General features: G+C 41.7%; 1 protein-coding gene across 5 annotated transcripts in view; it reads left to right on the top strand.

Moving 5' to 3' along the window:
• The window catches only part of Ppp2r5e (protein phosphatase 2 regulatory subunit B', epsilon), a 149,104-nt gene that overhangs the window by 77,420 nt on the left and 59,571 nt on the right, over positions 1-12,113 (top strand). For all 5 annotated transcript variants that reach the window (NM_001106740.1, XM_006240222.4, XM_006240223.5 and 2 more), the window contains 1 exon segment: positions 3,721-3,917. In NM_001106740.1, coding sequence (NP_001100210.1) covers positions 3,721-3,917 — 197 coding nt within the window.

Below are 12,113 nucleotides of genomic sequence, written 5' to 3'. Positions count from 1 at the left end.
TTTATTTTATTTCATGTGCATTGGTGTTTTGCCTGCATGTATGTCTGTGTGAGGGTGTCAGATCCCCTGGAACTAGAATTACAGATAGTTGTGAGTTGCCATGTGGGTGCATGAGCCAGTGCTAACCACTTAGCCATCTCTCCAGTCCCACTCCTCCCTTTCAAATAAATGTTTCTTGAAAGAGTATATTTGCTTTTAGGAGTGGTCCCATAAATATCAGACTTCTCCTACTTTGTTGAAACCTCCTGGACTACGCAGCACTCCTCTGGTCCTTGCTGTGTCCTATCTTTTTACAACCCACCAGGGCTAGGGCAGTGAGAGCACGGAGACTGGGGCAGCGTAGCTCAGGAGTGCAGTCCATACAGGAAGAGCTTGCTTGGACCATTCCTGCTCCCACCCCCACCCAGGAAGATGGGATGGGAAAGGGAGATGGAGAGACAGGTTTCCCAGGCTGTTGTGAATGCTTGGGTTCATGTTACCCTCCTTAGCCTTCCTGTAGTTAGAAGTAGTCCTTGATCTTCCACTGATTTTATAGCTCAATCTTCAGTTGTGATGGGAAATTTTTTTTTCAGGCTGTTACTATACAAATTGTTTAAAGAACACCCCGGCATCCTGTGGTTTGTCCTGACTGCTCAAGTTCTTTAATGAAGGGAGGCCCTGTTAGAAGAATTTAATCTGTGATAAAGGATGAAGAATAGAAAGCGAAGACTTGCTACCTGGGAAGCTCTGGAGGCAGCTAATGGAGGGCCGTGTGCTAGTTCATGAGTGGGGGAGCCTTGGGAGCGCATTGTGATTCTCCCCTCTTTCTCCTGCTGCAGCATCTTACTCTGCCTTTCTCTATGTGTGTGAGTGCTGCGTGCTGGAGAAGAGTCTAGGCTCCGGAGCCAGACATGTGGGGTTTAAATTGTGTCTCCACGTTTATTAGCTGTATGATTCTGGGCAAGATACCGAATATTTCTATCTTGATTTACTCATCTATTAAGTTAAAAATAGCACCTATTTATGTACATTGTTGTAGAGATTAAATGAGAATAGTGTGTTTAAGTGCTTAGACTAGAGCACAGAGAGTGTACCCAGTACATCCAATAAGTATAAGCTATTATGTCTCATCCAGTAGGTGGATATCCTGCCTCTGATTTGTCTGTGATGGATCAGTTCACATGAATGAAGAATGGATTCCAGCTGCCTACCATTAAAAAGCTTCTAATGCCAACTGCCTGAATGTTTTGAATTGTTAAATATGTAAATCTATTGAGTGACCACCCAACATTGATTTTGCTTGAATGACTGTTTGCTCTTTAAAAAGCTGTCATTTGGGCTGGAGAGGTGGCTCAGCGGGTAAGAGCACTGACTGCTCTTCCAGAGGTCCTGAGTTCAATTCCCAGCAACCACATGGTGGCTCACAACCATCTGTAATGAGATCTGATGCCCTCTTCTGGTGTGTCTGAAGACAGCTACAGTGTACTTATCTATAATAAATGAATAAATCTTTTAAAAAAAAAGCTGTCATTCACTGATGCTTTAGACTTCTTACGTACTTGTGAGCATTCTCTGCGTGGATAGTCTAGTTTGGGGCCTTTGCTAAATCTGTGGTAGCAGAATTTGGATTAAGTAAGACAACCAGAAGGTTCTCTTTTAAAAATGTTCCTATCAACTTCAGTTTGTGCCACTCCAGTACTCCTGGGTGTAGGGCCATCCTTTTAATCACCCTTGACCTACCAGGAGCCACATCCTTAAAAAAAAATCGACTTTTCCTCCCCTAGAAGCTACCAGCTGTGGACTAACTCCTCTGTTACGGTTTCGAACTCCCCCTTACCCCATGTAGACTGCTAACTGGCTTGGTGGTGCACAGGCATCCACAGCTGCTCTGAGTTTATGAATACATGGTCCTCCCAGGTCCAGAAGACAGTTTTGCTCTGGTCTTCTCTGATGCCTGGCTTTCAGAATCTTTCTGCCCTCCTGTCTTCCTGAATGGTCCCTGGTGCTTGGGGAGGGAGGTTGATATGGGTATTCCATTGTAGCCGAACACCCCACAAGCACTCTGCATTTCTGACAATGTTCTCACTAAAAACAAAACCAAAAACTGTTGAGTGTGTGCAGTGTGCATGCGTGTGCTTTCCACATAACACCTGGGGATGTCAGGATTCTTTTCTGGAGTCCGTTCTCTCCTTCCACCATGTGTATCCTAGACTTTGGATTCAGATAGTCAGGCTTGATAAAAAGATCTTTCACTGCTTAACTACCTTGCCACCACCCCATCACCCCCTTTTAAAGAGTCTCATGTAGCCCGTGCTGGCTTCAAACTTGAGGATGCTCTTGAAGTCTTGGTCTCTACTGCTTACCTTTCCTAAGTGCAGGGAGTATGAGCCAGTGCCACCGCCTGTTGTTTTGTGCATGTTGGGAATTAGGAGCAAGAGCCTGGTGAGTGCTAGGCAAGTGCTCTACGCACTGAGCTGTATCCCCAGGGGCCCTAATCTGCTCTTGTTTGAAAAGAGAACAGATACCTATTCTGAGAACATTTAACAATTTTAAAGTTACATTTATTAATTTTTTGTGCATGCATATATGGGTGGATACATGTATTCCATAGCACACATGTAGAGGGCAGAAGGTAAATTACAGAGAGCCGTGCTGGCTCCAAGGACTAAACTAAGATGCCAGGCTTGTGGAAAATACCTTTCCGTCCTTAGCCAGTTTGCTGGCCCTCTGAGAACAGGTTCATAAAGATGGCAGTAGATTCTCCTCACTGCCAAAGAAGAGCATGGGCTAAAAGTTGTAGATCCAAGTGTAATTGGTTCTTGTGTTTCCACTTCTCATTTGTGCTTTTTGTACGTGCGTGCGTGCTTGTGTGTGTGTGTGTGTGTGTGTGTGTGTGTGTGTGTGTGTGTGTGTGTGTACGTGCACGTGCATATGCAGGCCAGAGGTCAACTTTGGGTTTGTTCCTAAGAAGCTTTTCACCTTGTTATTTGAGACAGCATCTCTCACAGGAACCCAGGCCCAGCAGCAAACGAGGCTGGCAGGCCTTAGGAATCCTCCTGCCTTTTTGTCTCCCCAGCACTGGGTTACAGATGAGCACTGTCATGCCTGGCTCTTCTGTGATGGGGTCAGAACCTGGGTTCTCATGATTGTGGAGAGCACTTTCCCAACTGAGCTGTCTCCCCAGCATTGCTGTACTAGTTGGCATTATTTCATTTGCTTGCTTTTCCAAGTTTCTTTGACAAAGCATCGTTATGGGGCCCAAACCAAAATAAAACAAAAACAGAACAAATAAAAAACAAACCCACAAGCAGCTATGCTTTAAACATGAAGGATGTCAGCATGAAGCAAATAGACTGACATTTCTGCTTTGAAATCATTTAGTAAATGAATTTAAACTAACTGAAAACTTGTGGCTTCATTTTGTAAGGGCAAGTTCAACCTTTCTCAGTGATTTTTGGATATTAAGGACACACTGGGGTGTTTTGGGTTAAACGTTGCTTTAACTTGCAGACTGCTCTTAGAATTTAGTCAGTCTTCAGCAGACAAAGTAACTTGTGTTGTGCTTTCAGACATGAGGTCTCTGATGTGGTGCTTACCATGTCTCCTGCTACCTATGTGTGATGGTAACAAGAACACTGTTGTCTTGTTCTTTTGAGTTTGCTTTTGAAGTAACTTTCACAGAGAATTCCTGTTGCCTAGAAATTGATGACAGACTTACACCATTTCCTCTTTTTTTCTTAGACGTTCCAACCTCAGAGCAGCCTGAACTGTTCCTAAAGAAACTTCAGCAGTGCTGTGTCATTTTTGACTTCATGGACACGCTATCTGATCTTAAAATGAAAGAATACAAGCGCTCCACTCTTAATGAACTGGTGGACTACATTACAATAAGCAGAGGCTGTCTGACAGAGCAGACTTACCCTGAAGTAGTTAGAATGGTGAGTTTCCTTTTCCGCCGCTGACACTTTTAAGCATCTTCCATAGCCACTCATGGGTGTATTGATTGCAGTGAGGTCACCGAGGTCTTCTTGACAAACAAAAACCAGCCTCCTGAGAGCTAGATGCCAGCAGTCAGCGCAGCACTAGGATTTGAAGAACAGGATTTCAGGACGATGAAACCCAGAGCGTCCCACCGCCTGCAGCTGGGAGAAGTGACGTCAGAGCATGAAGCTGAGGGCCAGGGTGCCATGGATCTCTGCCAAGACACTAGAGAATCAACCAGTGTTAGAGCTGATTGAAACAATTCAAGCCTGTTGAGTATCTTAACTTGTACCATCTCTACATTGTGGCACATTAGAAATGGCATCATACTTAATAAAATTATAACATAGAGAATCCAGTTAAGGCCTCTTTTGGCTTTATAATGAATCTCTCTCATTGTAATTTCCTTGAAATCAGGAGTAATGCCTTTTATGGTGTTAGAACAATAGCACTGTATGTGATCTTTAGGAATTACAGGAAGAGACAGTATTTGTATAATGCAAACAATTATGTTCTTACTGTGTTAGTAATTACATTAGCTTTTTTAAAATTGAGCTGAAATCTGACTATTAGGTCTCTGTGATGTGGTTGCCTTCCTTGGCATCCTAGAAGATTATAGAGCGAGAGGCTGTTGTTCAGGGGAGGACATTGGGAGGAAGGGAGGAGACAGTGCAACTCTAGAGGTTTAAGGGGCTAAGCCTTATTGGGAGCCTGTTAGAGGAACAGGCACAAAAGGAATGCCTGCTCACCATCTCCAAGGACCTTGAGAGGTGAGCTTTTAAGGGATTGGTATGTGGCATCCACATGTACACTCCAAGGGGAATGAAGACAAATATATATGACAGTACACACATATACGTATTGGATTTGTTTTATTTTGCAGGAATATATTATCGAGTGTTTTTTAAATGACTGTTACCATTGCTGCTTCTGAGTAGTGGTTTTCAACACAGAGCATTAATGCCTCATGGGACATTTGGCAGTGTCCAGACTGATTTTTGTAGTCATGTCAATATGGGAAGAAAGCATGTCCAGCAACTACTGGGTAGAGGTACAGATATAGTGCTAAGGATTTTAAATGAAGGCAAGAAAGCTACACAAGGAAAGGTGATCTAGTCTCAAAATTAGCTCTTGCACTGCTGGACAGTCCTGCTTCTGAGGGTAGGTCCTTTCTAAACCTCCCAGTCAAACATTAGCATCTTCTCTTGCCTACCTGTGCTCTGCAAAGCATGCTCTCTGGGTGTTAGCTTACCTGTGTGTTCACAGATAACCAGTGTAGTTTTCTTCTACGACCTTCTGTGAGAATAAGATATACTGGTATAGCTGCATTATTTTTGTAAACACACCAATAGTGTCTGCACACACTTTCTGTATATTCCATCTTTTAGCAGTTTTCAGTACATAGGAAGCTACATTGTTTATAACTAGTCAGTATTTTATTGGATAAGTGTATTGTGTTTAACCGGCATCCTATAGGTGGCCTTGTAAACCCATAGTTCATCCTTTTATAAGAACACCTATATGTTGAATCATTTCATTCTTTCTTTTTTTAAGATTATGGGCTTTTACTTTTCACAACAAAATTGAGAGGAAAGTACAAAGACTTTCTATTTGCCTCAATTCCCAGTCACGTGTGGTCTCTGCTGTCCCAAACGGCACATTTTCAGAATTGATCAACTACACTGGGGTACTGTAATCACTCAGAATCTGTAGTTTACTTCAGGGTTCATGCTTGACGCTATGCGTTTTTTGGATTTGGATAAAACAATGACAAAAATGCATCATACTCTACCACACAGAGGAGCTTCATGCTGCCCTTCTTTCTCTCTTAGGAACCAATGACCTTGTCCCTGACTTCATAGGGATTTTCTAGGACACGTTAGCTGCCCTCTTCACATTAGCTTCCTTAATGTCTTTTCATTCTTGTTTTAATTTTTGAGATGGGATTGAGTATAGTAGCACAGGTTAGCCTGGAAATTGTTATGTAGCCCAGGCTGATCTTCAGCTCTCAGCACTCTGCATCAGTCTCCCTAGTGTGGGAGTGCAGATGTGAACTATCATACTCCGCCAGCTCAGTGTCATTAGTGCTCAGGAACAGTCCATTGTGTGAGTGCTGCAGCCTTTCCATTGGCCTGGGAACTTAGTCTCACCTGTATTTTGGCAGTTATAACTAAAGCACCTCTGGAAATCTGTGCACATTTGTGTGGGGTGTATATTTTCAGCCACTTTGGATAGATAGTGAGGTCTTAACCTAAGTATTTTGTAAGTCACTGACAAACTTAACATTCAGAGTGGCTGTCCTAATTGGCTTCCTGCCAGAAATGAACATTCCATTGCCTCATATCTTTATCACATTTGCTTTCTGTCCCTTCCCCTTTTGCCCCTTCATGTAGGTTCTGGCCCCTCATTTTTTTTTAAATTTATTTATGTATTATATATATATGTACACTGTAGCTGTCTTCAGACACACCAGAAGAGGGCACCAGATCTTACAGATGGTCGTGAGCCACCATGTGGTTTCTGGGATTTGAACTCAGGACCTCTGGAAGAGCAGTTGGTGCTCTACACCACTGAGTCACTTCTCCAGCCTGTGGCCCCTCATTGTTATTCTCATTTTCCCCAATGGGCTGGCTTACAGGGCCACTGTTTGTGAGAAACCCAGGGCTTTCTCCTTCCTTTAGTTCCCCTGCTTCTTGGCAGTCACTCATATGGAATATACTGCTTTTATTCTCCACACATGCGTCTAACTTTTCCAGTTAAGCGCTAAGTATCCCAGAGAGGAGTTGTCCCGCATGTCTTAGTCGGCTCTGGAATGCCTCTTAGCTGAGCCTAACTGATTACAGCTCTGAATTATGATGAAGATGGTGTATCATTCAATTATATTGAGTCATTAAACCTGGTATTTAACATAATGTAAAAAAGTCTTCCATTTTTGTGGATCAGCTTATCCTAAACCAGCTTTAGTTTCCTAAGAGAGTCCATCTTTTTGTGGCCTACATTCCCCTTTCGCTTTTCTCTTTAAGCCATTTATGTTTGTTTTAAGACATTCTTGAGCCTCGCTTTAGCATTTTTACATGTTTGAATATGTAACATCTTTACTTGAAAGTCAGCTTTATGTAGTGTTCTCAGATGTACGTTTATCTTTATCTGTAATTTATAAAATTTGTTAGCTATTCATTTGCTATGGTTCTTATGTAATCTGGGCTATTTATAGAATTTATGTTAGAATAGAGAGTGAACCCTTCTGGGCCAAGGGCCACTTTTGCCTATCCTCACTTGCTTTATTACTGTGAATTACTTATCTTTGGGGTTCTCAGTTTCACATAATGCTGAGAGCCCTTCCTAAATAAATGGCTGTTCTGTGTGTACATTGGTGTTCTGAGTACTTCAGCATGTGTGTACAGGCTAACTGTGCATACTGCTTTGTAAGAAGGCTTAGAACCAAAGGCTACCTTGGTACTCCTTGTATCCCCCAGGTCACCCTATTTTGCCACCTCTAAGGTCCTTCTGTGTACAAAGTCTGGTCCTGCTTATCTCCCTGTGTCATAACTCTTGGAGGGGTGAGGGGGTTGTGAAGATAGCAGTAATGTATGTAAATTTCTTAGAATGCTTAGTGAACAGCATTCTTATGCTGTGCTATTAGATGCTTGAATTTGCATGGTCCATGTTTGCACATTTTATATTTTTTATTAGTTAAATGTATTTTGTTCATTGCCTCAGTTTCTCTCAAATTCCGTAGCTCAAGGATGATCCTGTCTGGTGAGTAGTAACTGTCCCTACCCGCTCCTCTTTCTTGTTATTGTGAAATGAAACTACTTCACCAGAATGAGGAAGTGGTAGTGTTTTTAATTAAATGCTAATGAAATATGCTAGGTGGTTTTGAAAACAGGGATGAGTAGTGAAACAGAATGACATGGTATGGTGTCAGCCTTAATACTAAAAGCTTAGTCAACTTGTTAGGATCTGTACTTGGAGAGTTGGTTTTCTTGTGAGGGGCAATGGAGTCGAGAGAAAGTAAGATATGAGTTGAGGAAGCCATTTTTATCATCTAAGCTAAGTCTTGGGTAACACCCATAGGCTACTAGAATGAAAGAAAAACATTTTATGGGTAAATACAGTCAACAGTATGACATACAATTTACCTTGAGGAGAACGTTTATAGGGAAAAGAGCCTTAGGGAGAGCATGTGGAAGTGTCCCTGTCCTTATTACTCATTTCCACTAGTGATGGGACTTTTTTTTCAAGCCTCAGTTTCTCCGATTGTTAAGGGAGGGAGCTGCTGATATCTCAGATCCTTCCAGTTCTGAAGTGGATGGATGGCTTTTGATCAGCACTGTCCAAGTTATTTAGAATGACTTTCTCAAGGTTTACTAATCACTTTCCAAAGCAGTTGCTTACTTAGGTAAGTGGTTTATTTTATAATTTTGTGGTGTCTTCTCTAATAGAAAAAGGTATGATCTTAAGTTGCTTTGGGTCTTGCTGTATTCCGTTCTGTATTGTCTCTAGGGTGAAGCTTTTGTCGTTACAGCTTACGCATGCGTGCACCCCCCCCCCCCATGCCATACTAATACTAATCTGTCTTTTTGGTACTGTTGCATGTATCTATTTGAAATATTTCTTAGATTTTTTTGATCTTCAAGTAATCTATTAGTTTTTATTTATAAATTTGAACTGTTTTATTTTGTATTCTTTGTATTTGCATATCTTTTGTAAAAATAATTCATTTGAGTGTACTCCAAATGTGGCATGTATTCTTGTTGGTGAAAGCATTGACTTTGTTAATTCTATGTACTATTCATTGAATGACTCAGTGTAATGCTTTTAATTTAAAAAAAAAAATGGTGGTGTTGAATGTCAATCCCAAGACATGATGAATTCCAGGTGAACATTCCAACACTAATCTGTATTCCCAGCCTTTGGTTAGTTTGTTTGAGACAGGACCTCTGTGTGTCGCGTAGACTGGCCTAAGCCAGTGTCAGTTTATGATCTTCAAGCCATAGCCTCTTCCCAAGTGCCAAGGTTATGTGCGTATGACACCATATCTAGCTTAGATGCTTATTTTTTGATGACTGAAAAAATTGGTTGTTTTCTGACAATTGTAGAAAGTGTAATGTGGACAAATTAAAAGATGCCATACTAATAGAATTATTTATTAGGTAAGGAAGAGAGAAGGTTTGGTGGGGTGCTCATGCAGACTATCCAGAATGTGTAAAGCCTTAGTAGGGTATGAAGAGATTTTCCAGGTTGCTGAGCTACTAGGGAATTCTGAAACCACTTACGTACAGGGGCTATACAGTGTTGTGTTGTAGCATTAACAGCGTGTGTTTATATGCATGTGTACCCCCCCCTCCTGTGTGTGTGTGTGTGTGTGTGTGTGTGTCTGTGCATGTGCTTTCAGTGGGAACATGGTAGTCTTAGCAGTGTTAATGCATGTTGATTTGCGCAAGTATCTTATGGACAGTGGAGGCCTACTACAGGCTTGAAGTAGAAGAGTGAGGGTGGTATTGATATTTTAACAGCAATAGAACAGCTAGTGTGGCAAAGGCAGGATCAGTAGTAAGTGTTAAAGTTAGAGAACACGTGTAGCCCTAAGCCAAGAGGTGATAAGGTAGAGAAGGAACGAAGAGTTAACTTTTGAGGGTCACCTAAAACTGCAAGTGAAGCCATTTTCTGTTTGTTTGGTTATTTTGGGAGGGGAGGGAGATTAGATGGCTGTGTTGTGTGGCTCTTGTGGTGTAAGGTGGTTGTGGTCCTTGTGGTGCTTCTGCTGAGATACAGCGAGCAGTAGGGAGAACAGAGTTTGGTTGGAAGCTAAGGAGTTGAGGGCTTTGCTATTGTTGTTGACTGAAGCCAAATATAAAAAGGTACCTGTAGAATTGGTTGCTGTCAGCACGGAGGCTGGCAGGTTGCAGGGACAGAGATGGGGCTCTATGCTCTCTGTGCCATGGTCCAGGTGGGAGCAAGTTGGTTGAGGAGTATTGGTTGAGGATGAGGAAGGTGAGACCATGGTGACACAGTGATTTCTCAGACTGCAGTGGGACCTAGGATATGCTGGCTTCATTTGAGTAAAATCTTACTATTTTTCTGTAAAAAACCACACAACTTTATCATATGGTCACTGCGGTTATTATTCTTATAGTTTGCTTTTATGACTTGATTAGTCTTGGTTTCAGGCCTACATTGTTCCCAGTGTGTGGTTAAATCTCTGAATACTGAGATTGAGGTTATATAAGATTTAGAATTAATGCAGCTTTAGTATAAATTATATTGAAAAGTCTTTTCTTTCTATTGAGATCTTTCCTTGAGTCCTTCATATTATTTCTTGGCCACTGCTAATGCTTTCACATTATAAGTGTCACTTGGTTATCTAAATGCTTATTTTAAAAAAATGTATTCTTTGATTTAACTGAAAATCATAGCTCTGATCAGCCTCTTAATAGAATAATATAGTTTTGTGGAGAATTAGGAATTAATTCTCAGTTAAGGTCTTCAAAGTCTGCCCAGAGGTTAGGCTTCACTCCATACCCTGTTGACTGAATGATAGATGATTTCTTGTTATTACTGTAGCATTGACTGATTAAATGCATGTAGCATTGGGAATGGTAAGGAACGAGAATGTAAGAACTTGTCATTTGTCATGGCTTTGATAAGAGAATGTACTTATATCCTGGCTAGAGTTTGCTTTGGAGGTCTATGAGAGAGGTGTTTGCTAACTGAAGTTACTGGGGAGTTTTAAGAATGGGTAAGTTCAAGATACTTGTGTAGAAGCACCTCAGAAGGAAGACCTCAGAAGCATATTAGAAATGTACAACTTCTTGGTACATAGGAGAGCTTATGGTTAAATATTGAAGATCACCAGAAGACATTTTAGAAAGAGCAGAAAGTATCGACTAGGCAAGGCCAGAAGCATTAGCGTTTGCCATTTGTCAGAGGAACAGACACCAATAGGTACTTTGCCTTTTCCTTAAGCTGTCGTCCTGTGCTTGTCTGGTTAATGTTCCCTTAGCAATATTTGTTGACTTGGAGAACACATAGATTTATTTCATGAGGTCACTGAGCTCTCTGATATTGATATTGCAATTTTTTCTGTGTGTGTGTGTTCTATTTTTTTAAATTTTTTTATTTTGTGTGTGTGTGGGAGGAAAGAGTCTCAAATAGCTTAAATTTGATTTTGACATATGTACATTAACTGTCTACATTAGGTGTCTAGGTGAGGGCGTCTAAACATGAAGTTTGGGAGGAGTGTAACTTGTATCAGCAACTAAAGCTGTTAATGCAGTTGTCGAATGACTTCCCCAGTGCAACCACCTGGGCCTGGCCCTGCTCTGTGAAGAGGTCTTTCTCTTTGCCTTTGCTGGGGATTGAACCCAGGAAGGGGTGAATGTTGTACTTCCCCCACTGAAACTGTACCTCCAGCTCACATGGGAAGACTTTTGGTGGTGTGTTCAGTATTGTAAATACACACATGTCCACACACACGTTATACCATATGTATAGTTCAGATTTTCTGTTTGAATATTTTTATTAGCATGCATCAATTCAGTTTCATTATAGCATTTTCATACACTTACCTATTTTAATCAGAATCTTTCCTGGCTTCTGTTGCTCGCCCTGGTTTCACTTCTGCCAATTCTTCCCACCTTGCTCTGCTTCTGCCTTCGTTATCTTTTTCCTTTTGCGGGGCATGGGGGTTCAGGGAATTTGAGTTGAGTTTTGACAAGAGAGTGGACAGGGATGTAGGGGATTGTTTGCAGGTTCCTGGGCGCCTCACCATTGACTGCACACTGAAGGAAATGCCTTCTTCCCCCATCAGCTGTTAACTACATATAATCCTCTTGGAGGACTGGGGTCCAGTGAGTGCCTTTTGCTCCCGCGGCAGCATGTCCAGCCCTGCATAGATTGCCGAGAGTAGAAGAGTGAAACAGTCGTTCCCTGTCCTGAAGACAGCATTCCATACTAGTTCCTACCGCATCCAGCTCTTCCTATTCCTTCTCTGATAGTCCCTGGTCCTTGGAGGAGGTGATTCAGATGTCCTGTTTATAGCTGGATGTGTTCACCAGTCATTTATCCTTAAAAAAAAATCCTGCTGGAAAGATGCCTCAGTAGTTAAGAGTCCTGACTGCTTATACATGGTACAAGAGCACATAGTGCCT

Source organism: Rattus norvegicus, chromosome 6, assembly GCF_036323735.1.
Source record: "Rattus norvegicus strain BN/NHsdMcwi chromosome 6, GRCr8, whole genome shotgun sequence".
Lineage (NCBI taxonomy): Eukaryota > Metazoa > Chordata > Mammalia > Rodentia > Muridae > Rattus > Rattus norvegicus.
Note: the sequence above shows the minus strand (reverse complement) of the source record. Positions and strands in the feature narration are given on the sequence as shown.